Source organism: Sapajus apella, unplaced genomic scaffold, assembly GCF_009761245.1.
Source record: "Sapajus apella isolate SASKATOON/1434 unplaced genomic scaffold, GSC_monkey_1.0 scaffold56, whole genome shotgun sequence".
NCBI classification, from domain to species: Eukaryota; Metazoa; Chordata; class Mammalia; order Primates; family Cebidae; genus Sapajus; species Sapajus apella.
In genome coordinates, this window is record NW_022436996.1 from 4,427,900 (window position 1) to 4,454,309 (window position 26,410).

Consider the following 26,410-nt stretch of genomic DNA (forward strand, 5'->3'; position numbering starts at 1 on the left):
AAGAGGCTTCCAGTTTCCATCTAAGTAATATAGGAACTATCAGATGGTCCTCTTACTTCTTGGCTTATCTCACGTGCTACAATTCTTAGGAGAAGTCTGGCAACTCCATGTTTGAACGGATCTACAAAATTGGATAGTTTCTGCAGATCTATGACACATTTTGCTCACACATGAAACTAACCAAATCAAAACAAAACTCCCTGCTTGCACCTATATACAGAGGCTTAGCAATCACAGTGTGGCCTACTTGTAATTCCCTTGAATCTTTAAAAAAGTCACAACTTTTTGCACAGTTCAAGTAAGTCAAATAACAAGGCAACAGCATAAATGAATAATTACAGGCATTTTAATTTCATAGAATGAATAAGATTCCATATCATTAAATGGTGTTTTCATTTATGTAAGATGACCATCATCATACGATAACTATTTTCTCTCTGTAGGCATTCAAAACACAAAGACAAGTCTTTTTTCAGAACAAAAGAAATCCAAATATTTTAGTTTTGCTGTCTATATCTTCAAATAAAACAACAGGCCACCAATCCTCAATTCTTTGTCAATGTGAATAAAATCTCCCCAGAGGCCTGTCATGGGTGCACGTGCCCAGGGTCTCAGTGTCAGGGAACCATGGGAAGTGGCAGGTCTGTGCTCACAGATGACATCGTAAGTATGGACAGATAATTAGATTCCTATCATCGTTTGTTTCACTTACAAAATGACCCTTATCCAACGTATAATTCATTTACTAAAGTCATGCCTGAGCCAAAGCACAAAAGGGGCTTAAAAAAGTTATTGAAGCATAAACTTCAAGAAGATCTGGCTCTAGCTCAAACATGGCTCCTGCCACAGCCTCCGGGGGTCATTATCCTCAGGGTGAATGACATCTTTGATGGGTCCCGTATCAAACTGTGCGCTCATTTCCAGGCTGCTTTCATTAGCCCTAGTTATATAAGGAGTGCAATCTTCCAAAGGAATCTCAAGTTTCACCTGCACAGTGGGGTCACTGGGCCACGTTTAAGAAGATGGATGTAGAAGCTTCGTGGATTTTTACTGTTTTTCTATTTGGGTCACATCTTAGTTCTGGACTAGTTTAAAATAAGCCTCAACCCTTAAGTGAGATTTTACTGCTGATCTTCAGAACAAATCCTCAGATGCTGAGGAAAAGGGAAAACAGGAAGAACAAGAGCTTCATCCCAGATTAGAGAACCATGTCCTTGTGGCATGCGTAGGGTCCACATCAAAGGCTTCTGGAGACAGACAAGCCTGAAGTCATATCTGCTCTCTTATGATACTAGCCATGAGACTTGTGACCCTCAGTAGCCTCTCTAAGCTGAAGTTTTCTCCTATGTAAAGTGGAGACACCACCAGCCACCAGGCATGATTGTGAACGTCAAATGAGCTCATGGACATACAACAGCTGGTGCAGTATCCCGCCAGAATAGGGAATGGGTGGAAAGAGTGTGAGCTCCAGAAGCCAGCAGAGGTGAGTGAGAAGGAGGAAGCAGGTTTTAGATATTCCTGGCCACGGCCGTCCTTTTTCCCTCTGAAATTTCTATTAAATCAATATGTACTATGGGCACAAATCTGATCTTTTCTCCTATTTTCTTTCTGTTGTAATTGTCGGGATTTGGGATATTATGACCTGATGTTTACACCAAGCTGCCCAAAATACTTTCCGGAACTACAACGTATTTGAGCATTCATGTAACTAATACTTCTTGGGTGCCATGCAAGGTGTTATGAGATTCAGCCCCCAGCATAATCAAGCAAATACAAATAAACTGATGCCTTTTAAGTTCACGTTTAAAATTTACCTGTTGTTCTACATACAAGGTACGCTCCCAGGGTGCAACTTGACCTGTTTACATTGCTGAATACAGCTAGAACCATGGAGAGCTTAGTCTTTTTTGGTAACATGATGGAATCCTTGCACTACTGAGCTTGGACAGACATCACTTAAAAAGATTAGGTTCCTGGAACTTAATGCTGGAAGGGAAGTCACGAAAAGACACATTAGTAGATGATTTCTAAGGGTCATGGCAAGCAGAGAAGAGGAGCTTGCCAAAATCCGCATGGGAGCCCAAATGAAAATCCTCCTTCGTATGCTGGGGGCATGATCACAGTGGTGTCAGTTTCAAATTCAAGTCCCTACGCCGGGCACAGTGGCTCATGCCTGTAATCCCAGCACTTTGGGAGGCCGGGGTGGAGCGGATCACGAGGTCAGGAGATCGAAACCATCCTGGCCAACATGGTGAAACCCCGTCTCTACTAAAATACAAAAAATTAGCTGGGTGTGGTGGCCTGCGCCTGCAGTCCCAGCTACTCAGGAGGCCGAGGCAGAGGAATCACTTGAACCTGAGACTTGGAGGTTGCAGTGAGCCAAGATCATGTCACTGCACTCCAGCTTGGTGACAGAGCAAAGCTCCATCTCAAAAATAAATAAAGAAAAATTCAAGTCCCCCCATAAAAATTAGAAAATCACCATGCTACCCCATCTTATTTACCTTCTCTCCTTCCGGTATATAAGACAGGTGGCTGGGGATGGTATAAGCTGGAGCTTTTGTTCTTTTAAGCTCTATCTAGGGCGGATTCAAAAGCGGGAGAAGGAAAGGATTTTGGATGAATTATAGGTTCCACTGGCAAAGGAAGATGATGGGAAGAGAAAAGGGGGAGATGGGTTTACTTGAGCCTCAAAGTGAAATCGAAACATCTTTCTAACCTTGAATATGCTGTGTCTTTTCTTGGACTTTCAATAATTTCTTCTAGGCTCGTCTGTGGGATCTAAGGGATCAGGGAGGAAGGATTTTACAAGCTTAACAAAGAATCGCTGGGCGGGGGAGGGGAGGGGGGGAGGGGGGGGGGGGAGGGGGAGGGGTGGGGGGACAATGGGGCCATTGTTGCTAACACCCATCAGCTGGTAAATTGGCACTCTCTAATTTTATTTCCAACCCCCTTATTTGTTTGTTTAACCTTGCTTATTAGGAGATCTTAACCCAACATTAAGTTTTTAAAACACAACAATTTGGTTTAATGAGAAACATAAGTACTTTATATTCAGTAAAAACCTATTTTAATGTCAGAAGCCATTGAGAAGAAAGTTGGAAAAGAAAACATCCCATGAGAGACTGGGGTGACATTTTGTTGCCATGTACTCCTCTGATGTCAGCCAGAAAGGGGCATTCTCACTCGCTGACCGTGGCACGCCCATTCTCTCCTCTGTGCACTGCATGTGCGTGCTCTCGGGTGTGTCTCATATCAGCACCTACAGTATAGTCAGGCAGGGCTCTCCTTCCTCAGGCAATTTAAAAGTGATATCAAATGATTAAAATGACTTACAAGGCTTCATTCCTGGTCTCTGGCTGTCACTCTGTAAACTATGTTATCACTGGTGAGAACTAAGCAGCGTAGGGGCAGGGTCTGCATACATTTGCCCATTAAAATTCCCAGCTCAGAACTCGGCAGTTCCCAAGCAGCTAGCATGGATGTATGGCAAATACCAGCAACACATTAGATACAACACACAACACTCTTTTAAGTCCTCCAAATAATTCTCCAGCAATAATATTGTTAGACTTTTCTTAGGAATTTGTCTTTGCAGATCAAACTAATTAAAGTATTTAGTGCCCAGAGGTGTTTGAGATGGGACTGAGAAGCTCACAGAAAAATAAATCAACAACAAAAACAAGTAAATAACATCTGGTGGAAAAAGCAGCGCTCAAACTCCATCTGGCTGCCCTTCAGAGCCCCAAGAAGCCACGGGGGACTGCTGACAAACCCATCCTTTACCCATAGCGCTTCTGCTGTGACCTTCAGGATGCCTGGCTTGCAGAATGCAGCAGCAAGGGGGATGCGTGCTTTGGATGTGGCCACTAGCTGCACTAATGAGCTGGGCTGCTCTTGAGAGAGCAGGAGGAGGGGGAGGAAGAGACACCTGGAGGTGTTGTCTCATCCTTCATAGATGCTTCCAGATTCCCATGCACATTAAATTTCAACTCCACGAAGACTAAATTCACGCCCTTGTATTTAGTGAACATAACTTTCTACCAAACTTTGGGCATGTTTTCAGAATCCTCAGAGGCACTTTCAGAGTAAAGACTAGCTCTGTCACCTATTAGCTGTGTGGCCTAAGGCAAGTGACTTAATTTCTCTGACCCTAGGGCCCCCAGTCTATAACACTGGTGTAAATAAGAAACATTCTGCTGTTTTTTAACTTCTGAGGTTTATTCTGTCTTTACCTTCTTTTGGTTGTCCTGTGTAAGAATGTGATCTGGGAGAAGTTAAGAAAATTAATGCACGTGTTGTTTCCTTGCCTTGCAAAGGGTAGAGATTGCAGAAACGTATCTTTGGCTTGGGGAAATTCCTTTATTTGGCTTTTTGTTTATCCTTGAGAAACGCTGAATGGCACCTGAGGCAGGAGCACAGGAGAGAGCCCCGACCTGCACAGACAGATTAATCTACTTCATAAATTGCTGGAATCTGAGAGCTGTCACCTGTTTTTTTCTGGAGTGAGGACATTTTATAGGAGCCCAAAATATTCAGCGAAGAGGGGGGATGAATAAAGGGACTTGAGGGAGAAGAGAAGATCCTGATCCAAGAGACGGTCTAGCCTGGGCTCCAGAGAGCGCTGGGCAGAGGCGGCAGATGCAAGGTTGGTGCTTATTTTGGAAATTTGGGTTTAAAAGCCCAGAACCTGCTCAGCATCACAAAATCTAGACGCCAATATGTCTATTTCTATACACTTCTGTCACTTCTACTCTAAAGAGATATGAGAAAAGACACCAAAAAACACTAACTCCATTTCAACTGTTTGCAAACCACCAGATATTAGAAAGTTCTACACTGACCTCAGAACAGCCTCCTGCAAAATACCAGCTTGCCAAGGGAGCACGGGATGTGGGTGTCAGCCCTGCCCCAAAGGCCCCCTGAAGCATTTTAAATGTGAACCGGAGATTCACACTAAGTTTGAAGTCAGGAGATCTAGACCATCTTCCACATCCCTGAGCCCTCGCTTCGTTCTTATGGGCTACAGTTTAGGGAATGCGGCTACTGGAAGGTTCTGTGACAGAAGCAACAGCAGTGTAACCAGGCCATGCAGGTGTGGGAAGATCCTTTAAACAAGGGAGAAAGGGGAAGCCAAGGAAAGGTTCTCTGAAGCAAGAATGTCCAGGGGCTGTAAGATGAGAGAGCCGTGCTGTTCACATCGGTGTTGCTTCATCTTCCGTGGTGCCCACCGCTCTCCTTTGTCATCCTGCCGCCTTTTGTAAATGTCTGTTATGAAGCAAGTTTGTGTCAAGGTATTTCAGAAAACAGAGAAGATGCAGTGCTAGCAGCAAAGTAGAGCTGAGGGAGAAACATGTCATGCCGGCCCAGTGATGCACAGGATGGAGGATGGAAGAGGGATGGGGGTTTTGGTGGAAAAGAGGCCAGGACAATATCACACCTGAAATATTGAAAAGGTAATAGTATACCTTCCGCAGGACATAGCTTCACATCTGTGTCTCTGGATGACCCCATACAGCTGGAAGATTTGTAACTATGTGGGCCGTGTGGAGATGGTGGCATCACGTGTCTTTTGTAGAGCGGTTATAAGTGATTAAGAGCTTAGCATCATGTCTGGCACATTTTGCAGGTGATCGATAAGTGGCAAGGATCACACTTATGATGGAGAACACATCTAGTATCAGGAGTAGCAGGAGCTAGCTCCTTCATCTGTTAAAGAATCCCAGTTAAAGCAAGAAATAGAATCAGATGTGCATATCTCATTACAAAGATCTGTCTACTTTCTTAAAACCTGAAGCATTACATTAAAGGGCCCGGTCAGCCCTCAGTCAACCAGAATTCAGTTGCCGGAGTCCTCTTTCATGGAGATTCAATTTGCCCATTTGCAGAGTTATTCATTCAATCAATTAATATTTATTGAGACTTTACCACATCCCAGACACTCACTCTGGCCTGTGAGGGAAATATGATAATTACTACAACTCACCTGTGGCCCCCAAGATGTTTGCTGTCAAGAGCCAGACAGAGATGCAAACAGACACCTGAACATGAAGTGAGACATACTGTGGGCAAAAGACGGCTGAGTCACAGGGGACGGTGCTCAGTTACCAAAGAGAGTCTTTTTTATTAATTAAGGAGGTGATCGACATTTGAAAAGATGTCAATGATAATTAATTAGGCCCTAGCAGGTTGCCATGGTTAAGGGCTGTGTGAAGTAATTTAACGGAGACAATAAGGAGCGGTGTCAGTGCTCACGTGAGGATCATCGTGTTGAAGGATGAATAGTCTCTAATTAATGGTTCTTCTGAATGTGCTTCACTCTACAAAGAGGCTGTGGCAGAATCTCACTCCTGGGCCAAACAGCTACAGTGCGCTGGGATTCTCCTGAGCTCTCAGACTCTTTTAATTGGAATGGAACTACAATAATACAAACTCATGTGTCCTGGCCTGTGGGCGGCTGTGGCCGAGCTGCATCGCCAGGCAGAAAACCACCTGCCCCAGGCTTTGATCTGGCCTTGAAGAAAGACCAGGCTGGCCACAGGCATGCTTCATGGTGCATTCTGTCATCCGTGTACTAGGTAGGAGAATGGAGGGGCTAAGCATGGTGGCGACCTCAGGATTGCTTCCTGAAGAGGCTTGGAGCCCTGGAAACAATCATATGATGACCTGGAGAATATCTGTCTACCTAATGGAGTAGGAAAAGGCAAGAAAATCTCACTTGAGATTATTAAGAGAAAAAATACATATGTGCACATGTGTATATACACACAAAATCAAATATTTATTTCAAAAAGGAAAAAAAAAAAAGAAGAACCTGTCCCTTTGTATGCTGCAAACAAATAAAGTTGAAATGTGATTTCAGTCTTGGTCAGGGTCTGAATTGGAGTCAACAAAGATAGAAGTTGTATTTACGTTTTCCAGGAAGCAACATTTGCCAAGAAAAAGTAATTGGAAGAGTCCCAACATGTATCTCTGCAGGAAGCATGTTGGCCCAGTGGAGCCTGCAGAGACTTGAGTCCCCAAATTATGACTTAAGCAGCATCAGCGGCTGGGCCCAGCATCACCCATCAGTTAGGAACTAAAGGCAAAGGGCCTACAGCACCTCTGGATGGGACCAGCGTGATGTGGAAGAAATTGGCTTCCCTGCCGCAAGGCACACCTCTTGCTGCTTTCGGACTGAGAAAGTGCATGCAGCCTCTGTCAAGTGGGCTGCATCCCCGAGGTGGACCAGCCCTAACTGATCCACAAGGCTGACGCTCTGAAGTTCTGTAGAGTTCTGAAGCTCTGTTGCAACATCGTGGAGTGGACAGCTAATGCTACTTTGGAAAAGCCAGAGGGAATGTATTTTGGATCAGGCCATGAAGGATGAATGGGAATTTCTGAAGCAGAGAAGTGATGAGCAATGGTATTTTCAGAAGAACAGAAGAGTGATGAAGGCACAAAGCTGCCAAAGAACCCGATATGGCCAGGGACACGGTAATCGAGGCCATGACTAGGGGTGGTCAGGAGACCCAGGGGGCAAGGTGCGTGGAGGCAGGAATGCCCTGGATTCTCTAAAGCCATCTTGGTAACTTTGAAAAAGTGATGTGATGTCTTTGATTCATACTTTTCCTACTTCTAATGATAAAAATTTCTGCCTGCACGGGTTTCAGTGAAGACTGAAATGAAGTAACAGATATTCCATGCAGCCACTGTCATCCCTGCAGTTGCTGTTGCAATGATTGCTTCCACTGCCACTGGCATGGAATGATACTGTCTTTTGAGTTTTTTCCTATAGGTACCATAGAAAGCTCCAATAGGAAATTTTGCAGAAGGTTATGCAAATAACTGTCTTAGCTGAGAACAGAAATGGGGAAGTGCATTGAGGATGAGCCTGGCCATGCAGACAGGATGCTGTTGAAACTGTGTGAGGCAGAGCAAATGGGAGTGACGGCATCGGCAGATTTTACTGCACAAAAGTCATCAGAGACAGGATTGGCCTCCTAATGCCAGACAACTGAGGTTCTTTTCTCTCTCTCTCTTTTTTTTTTTGAGACAAAGTCTCGCTCTGTCACCCAGGCTGGAGCAGTGGCACGATCTTGGCTGATTGCAACCTCCGCCTGCCAGGTTCAAGTGATTCTCCGGCCTCAGCCTCCCAAGTGCCTGGGACTATAGGTGTGCACCACCATGCCCAGTCTAATTTTGTATTTTTAGTAGAGATGGGTTTCTTCATGTTGGTCAGGCTGGTCTCGAACTTCCAACCTCATGTGATCTACCCACCTCGGCCTCCCAAAGTTCTGGGATTACAGGCGTGAGCCACTGCGCCCGGCCGAGGTTCTCTTCTCTTAAAAAAAGGTGTGCCCTTGAGGATGACAGCAAAAGAGAGAAAAAATAAACAGATAGTTTACACCGATGTAAACCATAATTACACTGTATTTATTTCTTAAGGACTTTATTAAGGCACAGTGATGTGCTTCAGTGTATATTTTACGTAATGACTTCAAATGATCACCATTACGCTCTGCAAACACTCAGAGCCATGGAGGCACACTGCTACTCTTACGAACCCTGTCCTTCCTGGGTACTTTGCTGAAGTTCCTGCTGGCTGAGAGGTAACAGGCTGCTGCACCAGATGACCTCAAGGGGACTTGATGACTTTCTGCAATTCTAAGGCTTAATGGTTTTGATTGAAAGATGTGGCCTCCAAAACACAGTGGAAATACCCAAATCATTTTCAACTTGATTTCCCCTCTACCTAACCCCAGAAGTTTTATTTAAAAAATGTTTTTTCAGCATAACAAAAGAGAAGAGGATAAAGCACATATGGAAATCAAGTTGCTTTGAGCCCTGTGCACTAACTCCAATTTGATCATCCAAAACATATACTTTTCCAGTATCAACCAGCCAGCTGATATTTTCCTACATTCAAAGGAAGCAATTTTCTTCAATTTTACAGTCTCTCTAGTACCGCATCCTAGAGACACAGAGGGCTCTCTGCTAACAAGTGGCTGGATTAATGAAAATGAGCGTAAACAAACACAGTGGAGAGATTCTGGTGCCAGCCACATGGTCTATCACCATATTCAGATGAAAGTTGAACAGGCTGCAGGGAGGAGGGGGGAGGGAGGAGGGAGGAGGGAGGAGGGAGGAGCCAGATGGGCTTTGAGGCCAAGCTCTGCCTGGAGCTAGCAGACAAGCTCATCAGGTCCAGTGGGCAGCTTTCGTCAATCAGCGGCAGGCCTGCCTGCATCCTAGAGATACTGGGGGGAGACGGGAGAAGAGGGGACCCCTTGAAGGATGCAGGCAGCTTCAGTTTGCTCAGGGCATGGGGCTTATCAAACCATTTCCAAGGTTTAGCCCAGGCTGCCTTCAGAAAAGGCAGATCTGTAAGAGCAAATATGTTTGCTGAGCTAAGTGGCTCTCCAGGTGCAGTGGCATCAGCTACCTGAGCAGAGTGACTAATTCTATTAAGACAGAGGAGACACTTTCTGTTGGTCACTAATGCAATGAGGAGAGGGTGGAAAGCTGTCTACATGTAAGCATCTTTTACTATTCTTCTGGAATTAACCTTTCCACTACTATAGTCTGAAACTATGTCAATAAGAGGGTGCTTGCCATATAAATTAGCATGGTTAGGGATGTTAAAAGTAAGTTAAAAGGCCTGAAGAATCCTCAAGGAGACAAAGCCAGCTCGCCGTGTAAGTGACCTTGAGCTTATGTGATTTGCAAACATAAATAAGACTTAACCTGGGCTGGGCGCGGTGGCTCATGCCTGTAGTCCCAGCACTTTGGGAAGCCAAGGCAGGATTGCAAGGTCAGGAGTTCGAGACCAGCCTGGCCAACATGGTGAAACCCCATCTCTACTAAAAATACAAAAATCAGCCGGGTGTGATGGTACACGCCTGTAATCCTAGCTACTCGGGAGGCTGAGGCAGGAGAATCACTTGAACTTGGGAGGCGGAGGCTGCAGATCATGCCACTACACCCTAGCCTGGGCAACAAGAGCAAAGCTCCATCCCAAAAACAAACAAATAAAAAGCAACAACAAAAAAACTTGACCTGAGCTTTTACTCATAAATGCCTGTATGAAAGAAAAGTGACACTTAAAGACTAACCAGTCAGAAGCTCCCAACTAACTTATGTAACTAAGAACTTTACAACAGGAGTGACCAAATAAGGCAACTGCATAACTGTAACCAACAAAATCGTTGCTTTGCTTTGCCTCTGTGTTTGTTCTGTAAAAGCCTTCCCCCTTGGTTCCTTGGTGGAATCCCAGAACCACTTCTGGTTTGGCACTGTCCAATTCATGAATCACTGTTTGCTCAAATAAACTCTTTAAAAAATTGTATCATGCCTTATAACGAAAAGAACTACAAAACCTGTCCATGGGGCTGTGAGCCAGGAGGAGGTGTGTGGCTGCTGTGGGGTGATTTCTCATTTACCTCTGCCGACACAAAATCAACAGTACACTAACCTGTCTAGAGCATTTTCTCCTGCCGCGCCTCTAATGGGGCATGGCAGAGGTTCTCCTGCCTCCCTGACCATGCCTCTCCAGACGCCTCTGGGTCCCTCTTTCCCTCTTCCCTCTGAGAGGCTCTAAGCATCACCTCCACGACCCATACTTTCCACGGTTCTCCAGGTCACTCCAGCCTCTCACCTGGCTTCATCCCCAGTTCTCAATACCTCAAGAACATTTCCACTGAGTTATTGCTCATAGACTTCTACTTTGAACCTTCATCCAGTCACAGAAACTGACTCCCTGTCAAGGAATCAGAATCACTACTCTAGCTGCCCAGGCTTGAGATCTTCAAGTCAGCTTGACAGTGCGGTCTTCCCCAGGGCTCCGTGTGCGTGCACTACCACTCCTGCTGATTCATCACTCACCATGGCTCCTTACACCTGCCACTTCCTTTCCCGCCACAGCCTAGACTTTCAGCACCAGGAGATGGCTCAGATTCAGGCACATTAACAGCGTGCAATACTATTAAGGTGTTAAAATGATAATGACAATGTATATGTATAGGTTACACTACATTTTATAACATGTTTATAACATGTTTATGGCCATGAGAATATATGTACAGGTTATAAACATGTTCCTACGTAAAACATTTAGTATTGTTCCATATATGCAATTATGTGAAAAGAGAGCTATGAAAATTTAATAGTGGCCGTTTTCAGTTGGAGGGGTTACAGGTAATTTTTATTATCTTTTAAAATGGTGTTAATCTCTGATTTCTAATTGACTATAATACATACATACAATAAATGTGTAGTATATATTACAATAAAAGAAGTTGATATAATGTATCACTCTAAGCTTGTACCACGTCATTGTTTTTCTAAAACCTTCAGTGCTAACGTTAAATACAACTTCTCAGCTTCTCTAAATTCTCCCCCATTCCGCCTTTGCCTCCGCTCATCGCCTCAGAGCGTGCAGATCCTGGCCCCAGCTTCCACTTTGATCTTCTCTCTGACTCTTCTCTCTCAGTATGCCAGGCAGGCTGCTCTACCAAGGCCTCTGTGTCTGCTGTTCTACCATGCCTGGAATGCTTTTCCCCAGAGAGCTCAGCTGCGTGGTTCTCACCTTCAGGTCGCTGCCCCCAGATCACATGATCAGAAAAGATTTCCAACCATTCTATGTGAAATCACATGCCCGAAAGTTTCCTTATCTTTAAAATTAGACTGTTTAAGTATCGAATGAGAAAATGCCCAAGAGGCCTTCGTGGATGGCCACAAACGGGGGACTTCGCTGGTGCTGGGGATACAGCCGTCAACAGACAGATGCGAGTCCCAGCCTTGTGGAGTTTACCTTCATAAGTAATTATACTTCATGTATGTAACAAAAGGGTCAGTGCAAGAGACAGGAGAATCCAAAACAAGAAGAGTCAATGTGCCACAGAGCAAGAATTAGGGGGCAATTTAGAAGAACAAGACGACACGCAGGGTGCTGACTGGATGTGATGACGAGTGCACAGGAGAGGAGGGGAGTGTGCCAGGCAGAAGGAGCATCCTTTGGAAGAGCCACTCGGGGAAAAGACAGTGGACTTTTGACGCAATCCAAAGAAGTTCCTGCAGGCAAAGTTTAAGAGAAAACTGCAGAGACGGTCAGTGATGAGTCAGGAAACGTAAACAGATCACGGAGAGTCCAAGACATGGAGGGTGCGGGGGCCAGGGCTGTGCTCAGTGGGCACAGGGGGTAGCAGGGGCTATGAAGAGGCTGGGGGAGGGTGATACAGTAGTGCTGGGCATGAGTGAGGACTTGGGGTGAATGTAAGGCACTCCAGTAGATGTGGAAACTGGCCAGTGACATGCACACAGACGCACATTCTCTCTCTCTCTCTCTCTCTCTCTCTTGCTCTCTCCCCAAGTATATAACTCAGAATTTGAGCTAGAAAATTGAAACTCATCATCATTACATAGATAATACCTAACCTCATGGGGTGAATTATTTCCCCTTCGGGAGTGCAAAGTGAGGATAAGTGGGAAACTTGAGGAATTCAGACTTTTAAAGTTAGAAACATTAAAATTCCATCCCAGCCACTCAAGCAGCCCCTTCTCCTTGCACCCGAGCTACTCCCCGAGGGGCGGGAGCAGAGCCTTGTCCTGTCTTGCTGCTGCTGGGCTTGTGTCCAGCCCTCCAAGCCTTGGAGTGGACTGATGCCCAGTCTGCCGTGGTATTCATGCACCCAGACATCACGTGGAGGCTGGGCTGGGCACGCGTGTTCTGAAGGCAGAGCTGGCAGGATTTCTGATGGATCAGATATGGGATATTAGAGAAAAAGTAGAATAAAAGGTGACTTGAAGGTTCTTAGCTTGTTCTGCTGGAAGAACAAATTTTTCCATCAACTGACATCAGAAAGGTTGTGGATAGGATAGATTTTTTTCTTTTGTGTTTTTGGTTTTGGGGGGAAATCAAGGACTGGAATTTGAAGCTATTAAGGTTAAAATTGCAATGTCTCTGACATCTGAGAGATTTGAGAGGTTAGTCTGATGACATATGTTTAGGAATCACCAGGAAATGGAGGATATTTAGACATAAGACTGGAGGGAGCCACTGAGGGAGACACGTGTGCAGACACGAAAGAGAGAGGAGCAAGTACTGAGGCTTGCAGCAACATTAAAAGTCGGGGAGAAGAGGGAGAGCTGGCCACGGCTCCTGCAAAGGAGACGCCCATGAGGTGACCAGGAAGAAAATAAGTGTACCCAGGGCAGAGGATGAATGCATTGTGTCCAATGCTGCTGACAGGTAAAATAAGACAGTGTCTGAGAAACGCCCATTGCATTTAGCAATGTGGAGGTCATCTCTGACCTTGACAAGAGGAGTTGTGGGGAGTGCTGGGGATGGTGGCCTAACAGGAGCAGGTTTAGGGAGAGTGAGGAAAGAGTAACTGGAGGTGTTATACATACAAGGCTGCTTCGAGCTGCAAAGGGGAACAGGGAAGCCAGGCCGAGCCTTGCAGGGCATGAGGACTGGAGATGAGGTGTCTGTGTAAGGTGAGACAAAGGAGCACATTTGGTCTATGCTGGGAATCAGCCAATATACAAGAGAAATTTAGGGGAAAAGGAGGGAGCTGCTGTAATGATTCCTCAGGTAAGTGAATCGAGTGCTACTGTGGGTCCTTTAGATTGAGTGCAGATGGCAGACAGGTCACCTGTTGGGGCGGGGCAGGAACCGAGTGGGGGTGGTGCACACAAAGCATGTGTCAGTGCCGACGCCACTTGATGCCAATCAGCGTGACAGAGGGAGTATTCCTAAGCTCTCTTCTGGCAGTTTCAGCTGAAAGGGGGGATGGCAGGGCAGGGTGGAGGCGGGCTTGGCAGGGTGGAGCAGAGAAGGCGAGATTTGCAAGTGATACCAACTAGGAATGGGAAAGGGTGAATGGACCAGGAGGGCCCAGGATGATTGGTCCATGTAAACAAAGAGTGACCAAAATACCTCATTACAGCCCACAGCGTGCAGCTGCAGAACAGCAAAAGGGGCTCCAAAAGGTTGGGTAGTGCAGTGCAGTTGCTATAACAGGTATGTGAATTTACTCACTGGAGCAAATACTCAGAGACGCAATGCTGTGACCCCTTTCCTCTTTGACAGGGAGCCCAGCGCGAGCCTTTTTATGACGTTGCACCTCATTTGGCTTGCCCTAGCGGCTGTAACAAACATGCAGGGAAGTCTACAAGGGCCTCCGGATATTAGAGAATGTGAAGGCTGTTGTACTGGTCATTTTCAGACAAGGTAGATTTTAAAAATTAAGCATATAGTATAAAAATGCGGGAAGCGAAATTCAATTCCAGTCCACTTACTCCTGATAAATAAAAGTGTACTAGTTCCAGACTATTAACTCCAATATTAAATCCAAGGTACATTTGTTAACTTCAGTGGCTAATGTGTACTAAAAAAAAACAAACCAAAAAACAAAAAAGAAGTCTCTTCCTCTGTAGAGAATTAATCTCTCTTTTTTTTTTTTTAATCACTTGGGTATTTTGTTACTTCGACATGGGCACTACAGGAATAAGAAAGCTAGAATAGACTTCAAAGGAGAGCCATAATTCTGAACCAGTCACAAGCTATTATTTTGTTTAAAATACACAATGCAACTACTAGGGTTGCAAAAGAAATTGGCAGGAGACAGGACACCTGAATTTTATTCAGTACAGCATAGTTTATAAAACTATGTTCAAATCAGAATTTTGCTACTTACTAACTTTGTGATATTGATCCAGTTATTTCAGTGCCCTGAGACTCAGTTTCTTCATCTGTAAAATGGGAATAATTGTAGTTGTGAGAATTAAATGTCTTAATGTATAAACAAAGTATTTAGCCTAGAGCTTAAGACATAGTAAACACCGAGAAGAGAATGATGGTGACAAAGATGACGATATGATCTTGATGATGATGTTATGATGACGATGTGCTGTGAAGAAGAGGAGGAGGAGGAGGAGGGAGCCTGTGACCGTGGCAGTGGTGATGGATGGTGGTGGTGGATAATAATTCCTATGTCCATCACTAAGAAACAGTTCCGTGGATGAATCGCTCACCCTTTTTGGACCCAGCAATTTACCTGCTACACTGTGGACACTCAAAAAGCTCTTACTGAATGAATGAATGTTCTAATAATTTCTAAGGCTCATCCCAGCTCTACAACATGAGATAATCCTATATGGACTTGCAGTCATCTTTTCCCAGATCTTAACACTTAGACTTGTGGTAATAAAAAACGGGTGAACTGCAGTATTTGTCAAAAACCAATTATAAAGACTCAGTTCATCATCGCAAAGTTACTTCACTCACTTTAAGCCATTACCTCTTTAGGGAGCAGAAGGAAAGAGAATGATTAGAAAGAGGCTTAAGTTAAAAAACAAGGTAAGGGGAAGCTGAGAGTCACGTGTGAGTGGAATTATCAGGTTCCAAAACACTCCAAATAGGACCTGGTCTTTGGGGACCCGGCCACCTGGTTACTTCACGGCAAAACTTCACCTTCAGTGTGTACATTTACAGAGGGCGAATCACCCCAAGAAAACTCCTCAACTCCAAAGGCAGGTCCATTTAGAACCACAGGTGGTCTTTATGAACAGACCTAACCTGCCGAGAGAGGCAGGCTGGGCGTTTTCCGCTGGGTACACACTGCTTCTAAATTGCATGTACTAACTCCAAACTTTGTGGATATAACAAAAGTCCAGCTGGTCTCTTGTGGCCAGAAAGCCAGCGCATCTCTGTGCAGGCGACACTCATTTGCTCATAAAAGCAAACTCCTTATACCATGAGCTGGCACAGGTTCCTCCAGAAACATCTGTGCTCTGGTGTCTCCACATCTCTGCATATACCTTTTCATTTTTTTTTTCTTTGGCACATAGAATGCTGCTTTTGGCCAAGTCTGATACCTTGGGCTTTCTAATAAAAATACATACCTTATAGGTATGTATACACCTTATTTCAGCATCTCATGGAGTCTTCTCAGGCCCTTCTCCAACCTGCTCTGAACCCTAGAGCTCAGGTCTGGTGCCCCTTGTTTCTGGCCTCTTGATTCCTCCCTGGATTCTGCCTCTCCATGAGAAGAAGGAGAAACAGAGAAGAAGCACAAAGAGGAGCCTCTGGTGCTGGTGCTGGTGCTGGTGGGAGATGGTGGTGGTGGGTGCTGTGATTCCCATGCATACCGCTAGGAAACAGCTCCATGGATGAACCTGCTTCCTAAAGACATAATAAAGTGAATGAAGTAACTGCAATGATGAACTGAGCCTTTGTAATTGGTTTTTGACAAATACTGAAGAGTTCTTTTTTTCCTTTTTTTTTTTTTTTGCCGGAGTCTTGCTCTGTCAGCAAGCCGTAGTGCAGTAGCAAGATCACAGTTCACTGCAGCCTGGACCTCCCAGGCTCAAGCCGCCCTCTCACCTTAGCCTCCCAAGTAGCTGAGACCACAGGAGCACACCACCAGGCCTGGTTAAGCTTTTAAGAGATGAGGTTTCAACATGTTTACCAGGCTGGCCTCAAACTCCTGGACTGAAGCGATCTGCCTGCCTCAGCTTCCCAAAGTGCTGGAATACAGGTGTGGGCCACTGTGCCTGACCTCACTCAGTTGTTTTTTTTTTTTTTTTTTAATACTGCAAGCCTAAGTGTTTTGTTTTGTTTAACTGCTGTGCATTGCCTCTCAGCTTGCTTTTGGTTCCTCTGTTGTACTGGATCGAGCGTAGAAAGTTAGCACCAAGACAAAAGTATGCCAGATTGCTGGGTCATTTATTATGCTGGTGACCACAGAGGACTCATGTCTCTCCAACCTGTGGCTTCGAAAGGAGGGTGCCAAGACTTTTGATACCCGAAAAACCACCTTGGGAGTGGGGGTGAGGAGCGGGGATGGGGATGAAAAGGTTTCAGACATTCCAAGGGCCAGGGGATTCTGTGATTCACCTCCTGGGCGGAGACGAGGGTGGGGGTCTCCGGACATTCCAAGGGCCAGGGGACTTTTGTCATTCTGTTTGTTACTTCAGTGGTTTACAGAAGTCAACATAAGCATTTGTTTACACACAGATCTTAGTTATCCTGGGCTGCTTATTTTAGTTATTACTGGTATGCAAAGGCTAGCAATTCTGGCACCATATCACACCTCTAACCAAGACTCAACAAGGCCAACATTCCAGACTTAGCATTCTTCCAGGCGTCTGTTCTCAGCCTTCTCCAACAAGCTCCTCACCATCGCTTTGAGACAGAGTGTGAGCGTTGTCTCTGGAACCTCCTTCAGTAGGAATGAGAACGTCACATCCTCCTCTCTGCATCTCACGTGTTAGGATTCCCACTGGCTGTTCATAGATTTGTCTCTAACACAACTTGGGACCCCTCAAGGAGGGTAGTCATGTTTTCCTCCCATGGTCTACCTGCAGCATGCCACGAATGCTCGCATTTGCTGACGTAACGGGTAAACACGAACATACAGCAGACACCAAGTCAGCCGAAAACAAAAGGCAAAGGCAATTTCCCCACCAAACAAAAAGACCTCTGTGCTGTTTTTTTTTTTTTTTTTAAATTTCTGTATGCCTGTGGTATTCATGATACACTGCTCTCGTTTCTCCCAATTTTTCTAAAATACATTCCCTCTGAGACCCATCTACTTTTTTCACATTTAAATAAGCTAATCTAAGGATCAGAAATGAATACTGAAGGACAAAAGAGAAGCAATTACCCTAAGCAGGAGACTCACAGCCAAGGGTCATTGCTAATTGATTTCTGAGAGTTTGTGAAGCATGAAAAGCATTTCAGAAGCAGTGTGACAGCAAAAAATACAATGACACTCTATGACTCAGCAAAACAGGACAGCAGGAAGAGCACTAAATTGGAAGTCAGGTGGCAGGCTGCTAGCCAAAGCTTGTACTCATCAGCTCTGTGACCTCAGAAAAGTCACTAGACCTCTCTGGACCTCATTTATCATAAAAGCAAGGATCTAAACTAGATTTTCATAAAGCCTCTGACCTGAGGATAAACCTTCAAGTGCATTCCACTGAAGCAAAGACTACATGTAAGCCACAGCAATGGAGATTACAGAGGAGGTCCTGACAAGCTGGCTGTGGAGGGACAGGTGTGCAGTCAGTCACATCTTTCCTTCCATGGATGCACTTGAGTTATTTCAGACCCAATTAGAAGAATAGATTATGTTATGAACCAACAAAGTCCTTATGAACATATGCCTTCTGCCCCCAGCTGTATTTTGTTCTGTTATTTAAAAAAAAAAAATCCCCCATACAAGTAGCTTTAATCAAATTAAAGTTCAACAGGGAAAATAAATGAATCTGCCTCTGCGTATGGCACTTCGTGGTTCATTTGGCAACTGTTTTACAAGAACCCCATGAGTTACGTTCAGTGCTCTGCCTGACGGAAAGAGAGCAAGAGAACAAAATGGAACGGAGATCCTGGAGAAGGAAGGAAAGCTCACCGTGCCCTGCACTGTTCTGTTGCTAAGCAACACCCCACAGCTCCCCAGAGGAAGGATGTCTCTGGGAGGGGGCACCCAGAGGACACATCTTCAGCAGACCCTTTTCTCATTAAGTGAAGGCTATGCGGATGCTCTGGAGGTAACACCATTACGGGAGCCTGATTTTACCAGATGCGCATTTTCATAGAATGATAATCTGGAGGTGATCACAGGAAAAGCTCTGGAGATCCCCTGCTGTGGACAAAGGGGAAAATCTGAGAGGCAAACTACTAGAGCCAACCTATTGAAAGCGGGGGTAGGGCACGGGGAAGCGATGCCTTTTGTGCACGAAGAACCCGGACTCACCGCTTATCCACTTAGCCTCGGGGTCATGAATTTTTAAATCTTCACTGAAGAGATCTTCCACAGTGACCTTCTTCTTTTGAGACAGACTATTATCTTCCGCTAGAAAAAAAAAAAAGCAAAGAGTTAAGCTTCTTTAATAATTAGTAAAATGAGATGACCATAAACATTCTGATTGCCATTCAGAAATAGTACAGATGGGAACACATATGATGTCCATAAGTGAACGAGGAGCAAAGGTCAGTCTCACTTTCCGTTTTTAATGAAACTGTCAAAATCTATGCTAAGGAGATCCTGACTCAGGAGAATGGCATCGCGCCTCCTCACCCACACCTGCAGCAGGCAAATGATAATATTTCTTAGTATGGAGGTAAATAATTCTTTCAACATTGATTTATGAATGATACGGAGGGAATCGTCAAGAGAGGAAGGTATGGATATCCAGAACGGATCTCAATCATATTATGTAATTGATCATTCATGAAGCATTCATTAAATGCCACTAATTATAGGCAGCATTTTGGCTGCTGGGAATTCAAAGGCACAGAAAATATTCCCTAGGTCTTCATTCTCCATAAGCTTCACTTGTCCCTGGTTGTCTCTGGGTTGTGGGTTAGCTCTTGTTCAGACAGGATCACACCCAAATTATCTGTACACAAACTACCTGATTCAGCCTTACCTCATCTTGGTTACAAGGCTTAGGAGTAAGCCCTTTGGATAAGCCTGTGAATCCACTCAGCCAATGTTAATCCCAAGAGGAGCTGTTTAGTTAATGGCACCAGTGGGTGAGACGTTAGAAATCAGACAGCTCTTTTTCCTATATTTCCAGTGGTCAAAGCTCTAGAGTTTTTGCTCCTCCTCAGAAGAGGCTGTCTCCATTAGAGGCACAAAAAACCACTTATCAACTTTGAAAAGACGAAGAGCTATCAGCATGTCTGACCTGCAAGCCTAGGGACAGTTCGTTCCACCACCCTCACTTCCGTGGCACTAATAAGAAACTCCTCTGTATATGAACCTGACCATATATGATGGACATCATCTACCTAGGATGCTTGTTTACTTCCCTGCCCTCTTAAATGGAAGTTGCTAAAGAACATTGCACATTTTTTTCGAAGACTTCCAGGTCTCATTTCAAGAGTTTCCTGTTGTGCTGCTATGCGGGGTGATCTCGGTGCTAATTGAGGTGCATAGGTCTGTGTGCATTCCACATGCAGTGGCTCCAGATCTGTGTGTTTTTGCATGTCAATGTCTGCTGGGTGTGTCTGTTTCTCGTTTCAATTTCTGGGTGTTACACTTCTTGAACTGATATCGTTCCTGACCTCAACAGTAGCATTTGCCCTTTTAATTTTCCATTTTAAACTCTGGTGGGTTAGAAAGACAGAAATAAATTTTGTTAGGATTACATAAACAAACAGGAGTAAATAACCTCTAAATGAAATCTTCAAAGATCCTTCCAGGACCCTTGTACATTCCATAGGTTTTATTACATCACTTTTGGTTTCTTCCTTTTGGGTCTGGATGTTGACAAATTACTGAAGTTGTTAGAAAAGTCATGTATTCCTTTGTGCATCGATTGATCTCTTGAATATCAAATAGGGTTACTGTGTATAGCAGTGTTTTGAAACTTACGGAATGACTCGAGGTGGCCTTTTTGTGAGATGTGACTGTATACGGAGCTATCTCGGGTGCTGAACATAGCACATTAAACCAAACCAAGTTCTTTCTTCACTCTAGGAGCATTTTCGGTGTGGCTGAAGCAGCCCCAGGAAAGGTACACGGCTTTAACATGATGCATTTCCATAAAGTTACACTCTGATCTTGCAATTAAGAAGTCTAAAATTTTCTAGGACATTCTTAAGGACATGGTCAGAAAATACATAATCATGTTAAAATTTACATTTTTATCAAATTAAACTTCACTATTCAAGAATGACTCTAGCCATACAACGACACATAAGGTATCCATGTGTCTCATAAGGAAAATAATATAAGACTGCCATTTAAACAAACTTTGGAAATAAAAGATGAGAAGGTAATTTATTCACTTTCTGAAAATGCTTCTTTTCATACATGTACTTTATTTTTTAAATTATGATTTTATTTGGTTTTTTAAAGATATTTTTAAAACATTTAAGACTTCTATATAGAGAAAGTATTTGGTGGAGGCATGATGCAACACGCTATTATTAAAAGTGCTGCACTCAAGCCAGGACATGACTCCATCATAATTAGTTCAGTCTCCTTCAGAAACTCACTGCTGGCCTCTCTGGACCTAGATGGCTCATTTGCACATTCAACTGATATCTAATTTGTTGGTTTACAGTTTGAATAATTCCCCAAATCATCTGAGACAGGGACAGGCACAAGTGACTGCCGCTTTCCACAAACCACGCTAAACCCTGACGAACAGAAAGCCCTTATAAGAGATCACAGAGCAGAGGAGCCAAAGCAGAACGAATGAATGACCAGAACGCAGCAGAGGCGACGCTGAGAGGAATAGGGCTTGTCCTGCTAATACGGAAGCAGACCAGGAAATAAGAAAGTGGGAAGGATTCCAGGAGGACTTCCTGAAGGAAAGCACCTGCTAGCCAAGATAAAGGAGAGAGAAAAACATTCAAGCTAGGGAGGAATGTAAGGGCAAGAAGATGTTGGTGGACGCAGTATTTTCAGGAGACTGTGTGCCTTGGCATTGGTGCAGCCAACAATGTGAGCAGGAAACAGCTAGAGGGGAAGGGAGATTCCCTCATTGTCTTTGATATTCTGAAACTCCATTAGAAAAATGTCCACTGTGGATTTTCTTTAAAAATTTTGCAGCCAGGCGCGGTGGCTCACGCCTATAATCCCAGCACTTTGGGAGGCCGAGGCGGGTGGATCATGAGGCCAAGAGACCGAGACCATCCTGGTCAACATGGTGAAACCCTGTCTCTACTAAAAATACAAAAATTAGCTGGGCATGGTGGCGCAGCCTGTAGTCCCAGCTACTCAGGAGGATGAGGCAGGAGAAGTGCTTGCCCAGGAGGTGAAGGTTGTGGTGAGCCGAGATCGCGCCATTGCACTCCAGCCTGGGTAACAAGAGTGAAACTCCGTCTCAATAAATAAATAAATAAATAAATAAATAAATAAATAAATAAATAAAAATTTTGCTTAATAGTCAGTAATATTTTCAACTTAAAGACTACCTTTCAGCTGGGCACAGTGGCGCATGACTATAATCCCAGCATTTTGGGAGACGAGGCACGCATAGCCTGAGCTCAGGAATTCGCAAGCAGCCTGGGCAACATGGTAAAACTCCGTCTCTACTAAAAAAAAAAAAAATACAAAAAATTAGCCAGGTGTGGTGGCCTGAGCCTGTAGTCCCAGCTACTCAGGACGCTGAGGCAAGAGAATTGCTTGAATCCAGGAGGCAGAGGTTGCACTGAACCAAGATCATGCCACTGTACTCCAGCCTGGGTGACAGAGGGACACTCCATCTCCAAAAAAAAAAAAAAAAAAAAAGATTACCTTTCTTTACATCATAAATACTGCCAATAACTACCAATAATTATCTCATACAATATTGCTTCTCCACCATTTGATTCCCCTCCTTCCAGAATCCCATCTGGGCTGGGCAGGAGCTTCTAGGTCAAACCCCACACCTGGGGCTTTCTCTTAAAATTTTCTACCTTTTTTAGGGTTTTGGGAGTATTTGGATGATTTCTTCAGTTCAATCTCCTATTTGTCAGTATTTTAATACAACTAGACTGTTCTATTACCAAACTACTAAGTTTTAAAATTTAAAATAATTACATTCTAATATCTAATATTTCTAAATAACTTTTTCAAGATCATCTACTCATATTTTATAGTTTTATGCTTCTTTAGCATATTTGTAGTTATTTTTTTTAATGTCATTTTCTATATTCCCTATTGATTTAAATTCCTTTGGATTTTGGTTTTCATGTGCGTTGGGCTGGCTTCTGCTTTATAGGGGGCTGTTTGCTGCCGATGCCTTGTGGTTCTTGGTCGTAAGCTTTGTTTTACAAGTGTTCTGGGTCTTGAGAGGCCCCTGGCTGGGTGGTCCTCAGGCAGATTTAAGACTCCATCTAGGTAACAACTGGAAACTAAGTCTTGGGTGACCATTTGGGGTAGAGCCCTTTCCCCTAAGTGGGTGATGTGATCTGAGGCCTTCTGACCATGAATCCAGTTTTAAGGCAGGGGCTCCACATCCCCCAGTCTCTCATGAAAACCAACCTTCCAGGCCCTCCTGTTGTGCCTGACTTCAGTCTCTATGACTTGAGGGTGATGGAAGTTTGGCCTTTCCTCCTGCTGTAGGTTTTTACCTGTTCTTTCTTGTGAGGATGCCTTCCCTTTCAATCCAGGTATGTGAAGAACCCCTGTTCTTATTTTTGAGAAATAAGCAGCTATTGTGTTTGTTTGTTTGCTTGATTGCTTTTTGAGACACAATCTTGCTCTGTCACCCAGGCTGGAGTACAGTGGCGCAATCTCAGCTCACTGCAACATCTGCCTCCTGGGTTCAAGGGATCCTCCTGCCTCAGCCACCTTGGGCTACAGGTGCGCATCACCATGTCTGACTAACTTTTGTATTTTTAGTAGAGACGGGGTTTCACCATGTTGGCCAATCTGGTCTTGAACTCCTGACCTCAGGTGATCCGCCTGCCTCGGCCTCCCACAGTGCTGGGATTACAGGCGTGAGCTACCATGCCCAGCCACAGCTATGTATTTTGTTATTTATTTTGCTATACTTTTACATGCTTGCCATCAAAACCTGGAATATTTATGTGCTCGATCTTCCTTCTTAAACTGGAAGGCAACATAAAGTTGGTGATGCAAGAAGGGGCAGTGGCCTCCACTGTTTGGATTTCATCCTAATGGCAATTTGGGGATCATTGAAAAAAAAAAAGCTTCTTCCAGCTCTTTAGCTTGATCTATTATGGAAAACTCCATGGCACTTCGAATTGAGGTGCCTGGTTAGCTCACTGGCATGCAAAGGCATGCTGAAATTGCAGCCGTGTAGTCATTTTTTACGGAGGCCAGTGTGTCATGCAAATTTCTCAGCCATTTTTTCCTTTTGTCAGATATTTGTTGAATAGTAAAATTACTTGAGAACACGTAGGAACTCCTTTGCTCAAGATTTTTAATAACAGGAAACTAGAAATAAACCCCATTACCCGAGAACAGCTGCTGGAGAGGCATACAATCCCTGCAAGGCAGAGGTGAACTACTGACAAACCTGGCTTGGTAACAAAGAAAATCTACCCAAAAGAGTCCAAGACCTCCTGTAAGGTTCTGCTTTTGTGAGCAATTTGGAATAACTGACAACTCTAAAGGGCTTTACAGTCTTCCGAGTACAGTGATATTTATTATCTCTCCTGATCCCCACCATAACGAGGGGGAAGGAAAGTGGCATTGAGCTACTGAGCTACTGAGAGATTAAAAGACTCCTCCAAAGATCTGTGAGGGATCCATTGGCAGGTGTCAAGCACTGGGTGTTTCTGAAACTCAAAGGAGACAAGGGCTATGGTGGGCTAGCTTCATGGGGTGACAGACCCCCAGGCTGAGGCTCAGAGTAAAGCACTCTTTGTTTTAGAACAATCTGTATGTTATTCCTACAAAAATAGATACTATTTGTTTGCTTCCTTACCAGCACTTCACATAAACATGTGGAAATCAAAGAAGCTGTCCACTTTTCAAAGTCTGTACTGTTAATTCACAAATTCCAATGATCACTTTTGCTTAAAAATACACCACTGTAGCCTGTTTCATCAGTGATGGACCTAACGCAGATGCTGCTTAGTAACAAGGAAAAGGCTCAATGAGAACACAGGAAACACACCATTTAGTTCTGCCAGCATATTTATTGATTGAGTGCCCTGTGTCAGGCACTGTGGATGCTGGAACAAGATTTCCAATTATATTTCTTTCCTTTTTCTTAAAGTAAAAGACGTATAATCTGTCCTATGTGTTGCAAATGCTACTCCTATTTCCTTGGTAGATTTTTATCATAATGAAAGAATAAATTTATATCATGCTGTACCACCAAGAGACTAGGAACAATGAAATTTAAAACCAGGTAGCATGTCTGCAAATCACAATATAAGCCTTGGGGATTTTGACCTAATCCTGAATTAAAATGTCCCACTGTGGCAGATTGCTCACTATAGGAATCCATAGGTCAGAGCTGAGATGGTAACATCTCATCCATACACAAAAACCCTGGAGATGGAGGGAAGCCACGGCAGCAGCTGTGAGTCAGGGGAACACTCTCTCTCTTTACAAAGAGTGAGCTTTACTCCAAAATACAGACGAATATATTTCTCTGAAGATATCTCTCTAGATCCATCCAACCCCAAATGTAAGAAAGGAAATAACTATTGTTGGGATAAGAATTGCATTAAACAATCTTACCTGAGTGATGCTAGAAGAGCTACAAGAAAATGTAAGTCGATACCTCTTTAGAATGTGTGTGTGTGAGTGTGTGTTTACTTTTCCCCAAATTGATCATGCTTTCTTTTCGGCTACCCGGAGCTACTATCATTGGGCTGGTTATTTGCTTTCAAGTCTATTTCCCATGCTAGCTTGGTATTTTCCTTTTCTTTTTTAGATAGGAATTGTGACTTCATCTCTCTAAGGGGCCTGGCACAGAGATGCTCGGTCAATTTCTTTTGAACGAAGAAAGCATGTGTTTTAAAAGTCTGTGCCTTTGCTTTTATTTTGGCTTACCTTTTGTAATGCGGTCTTTGTGTTACTGAAGTATATTATTTGTGGTTATACTCCAAACTTATGTCTATGAAAAGTCTCACAGAGACACTAGTTTATCTTAAAAGCCTTTCCTTACATGTTCACAGGTCTTCAAATCATCTAAGAAAACTAGGAGCATAATATCAAAATTAGTCACATAATACTTTTTATTGAAATGGTAGAAACGAAGTCATCAGCACCATTCAGCACACCTTATGAATGAAGAAATTGTAGTTATGCTTTATTTTAAGCTTCTAAATCAAATACATCAAAGGTATTCATTCCCTCTTCATGTCCTTACCTCTGTTCTTTTAGATCTAGGAAATAAACTGAAACCTTAAAATACATTCAGCAGCTGTTTGCTTTAGTGAGTTACAGCCATCAGGTACCTGTGACTTTGCATGATTATATGTGCGTAGGTTCGTATGTCTCCCTATCTAGTTTATTTCTTTTTTGACGACTTTATTGGAGATAAAATTTACATACCATAAAATTCATCCATTTAAAGTCTACAACGCAATGGTTTTAGTATGTTCAGAGTCCTGCGCCATCACTGACCTAAGTTTGGAACATTTTCATTACCCCAAAAAGATTAGCATAACAATTAGCAGTCACTCCCCATTCCCCCTGCCCGAGACCCATCTCTCTTCAGCTCTTGGCAACCAAAAATCTTATCTCTGTCTTGAAACATTTGGCTATTCTGAACATTTAAAATAGATGGAATCATACAATATGTGTTCTGTTCTGACTGGCTTATTTCACTTAGTCTTGTGTTTTCAAAGTTCATCCATGTTGTCGTATGTACAGAAGGTACTAGTACTTCATTCCTTTTTATAGATGAATAATATTACAAGCTAATGATGTTGAGCTTCTTTTCATGCACTTACTGGTTATTTTTATATCTTCTTTGGAGAAATGTGTCACTTTATTCAGAT

At 43.7% G+C, this 26,410-nt stretch overlaps 1 protein-coding gene across 5 annotated transcripts in view; it reads right to left on the reverse strand.

The window, feature by feature from the left end:
- The window catches only part of DPP6 (dipeptidyl peptidase like 6), a 1,109,512-nt gene that overhangs the window by 376,353 nt on the left and 706,749 nt on the right, over nucleotides 1-26,410 (reverse strand). For all 5 annotated transcript variants that reach the window (XM_032245216.1, XM_032245218.1, XM_032245215.1 and 2 more), the window contains one exon: nucleotides 18,741-18,839. In XM_032245216.1, the coding sequence (XP_032101107.1) occupies nucleotides 18,741-18,839 (99 nt within the window). The remainder of the gene's footprint in view (nucleotides 1-18,740; nucleotides 18,840-26,410) is intronic.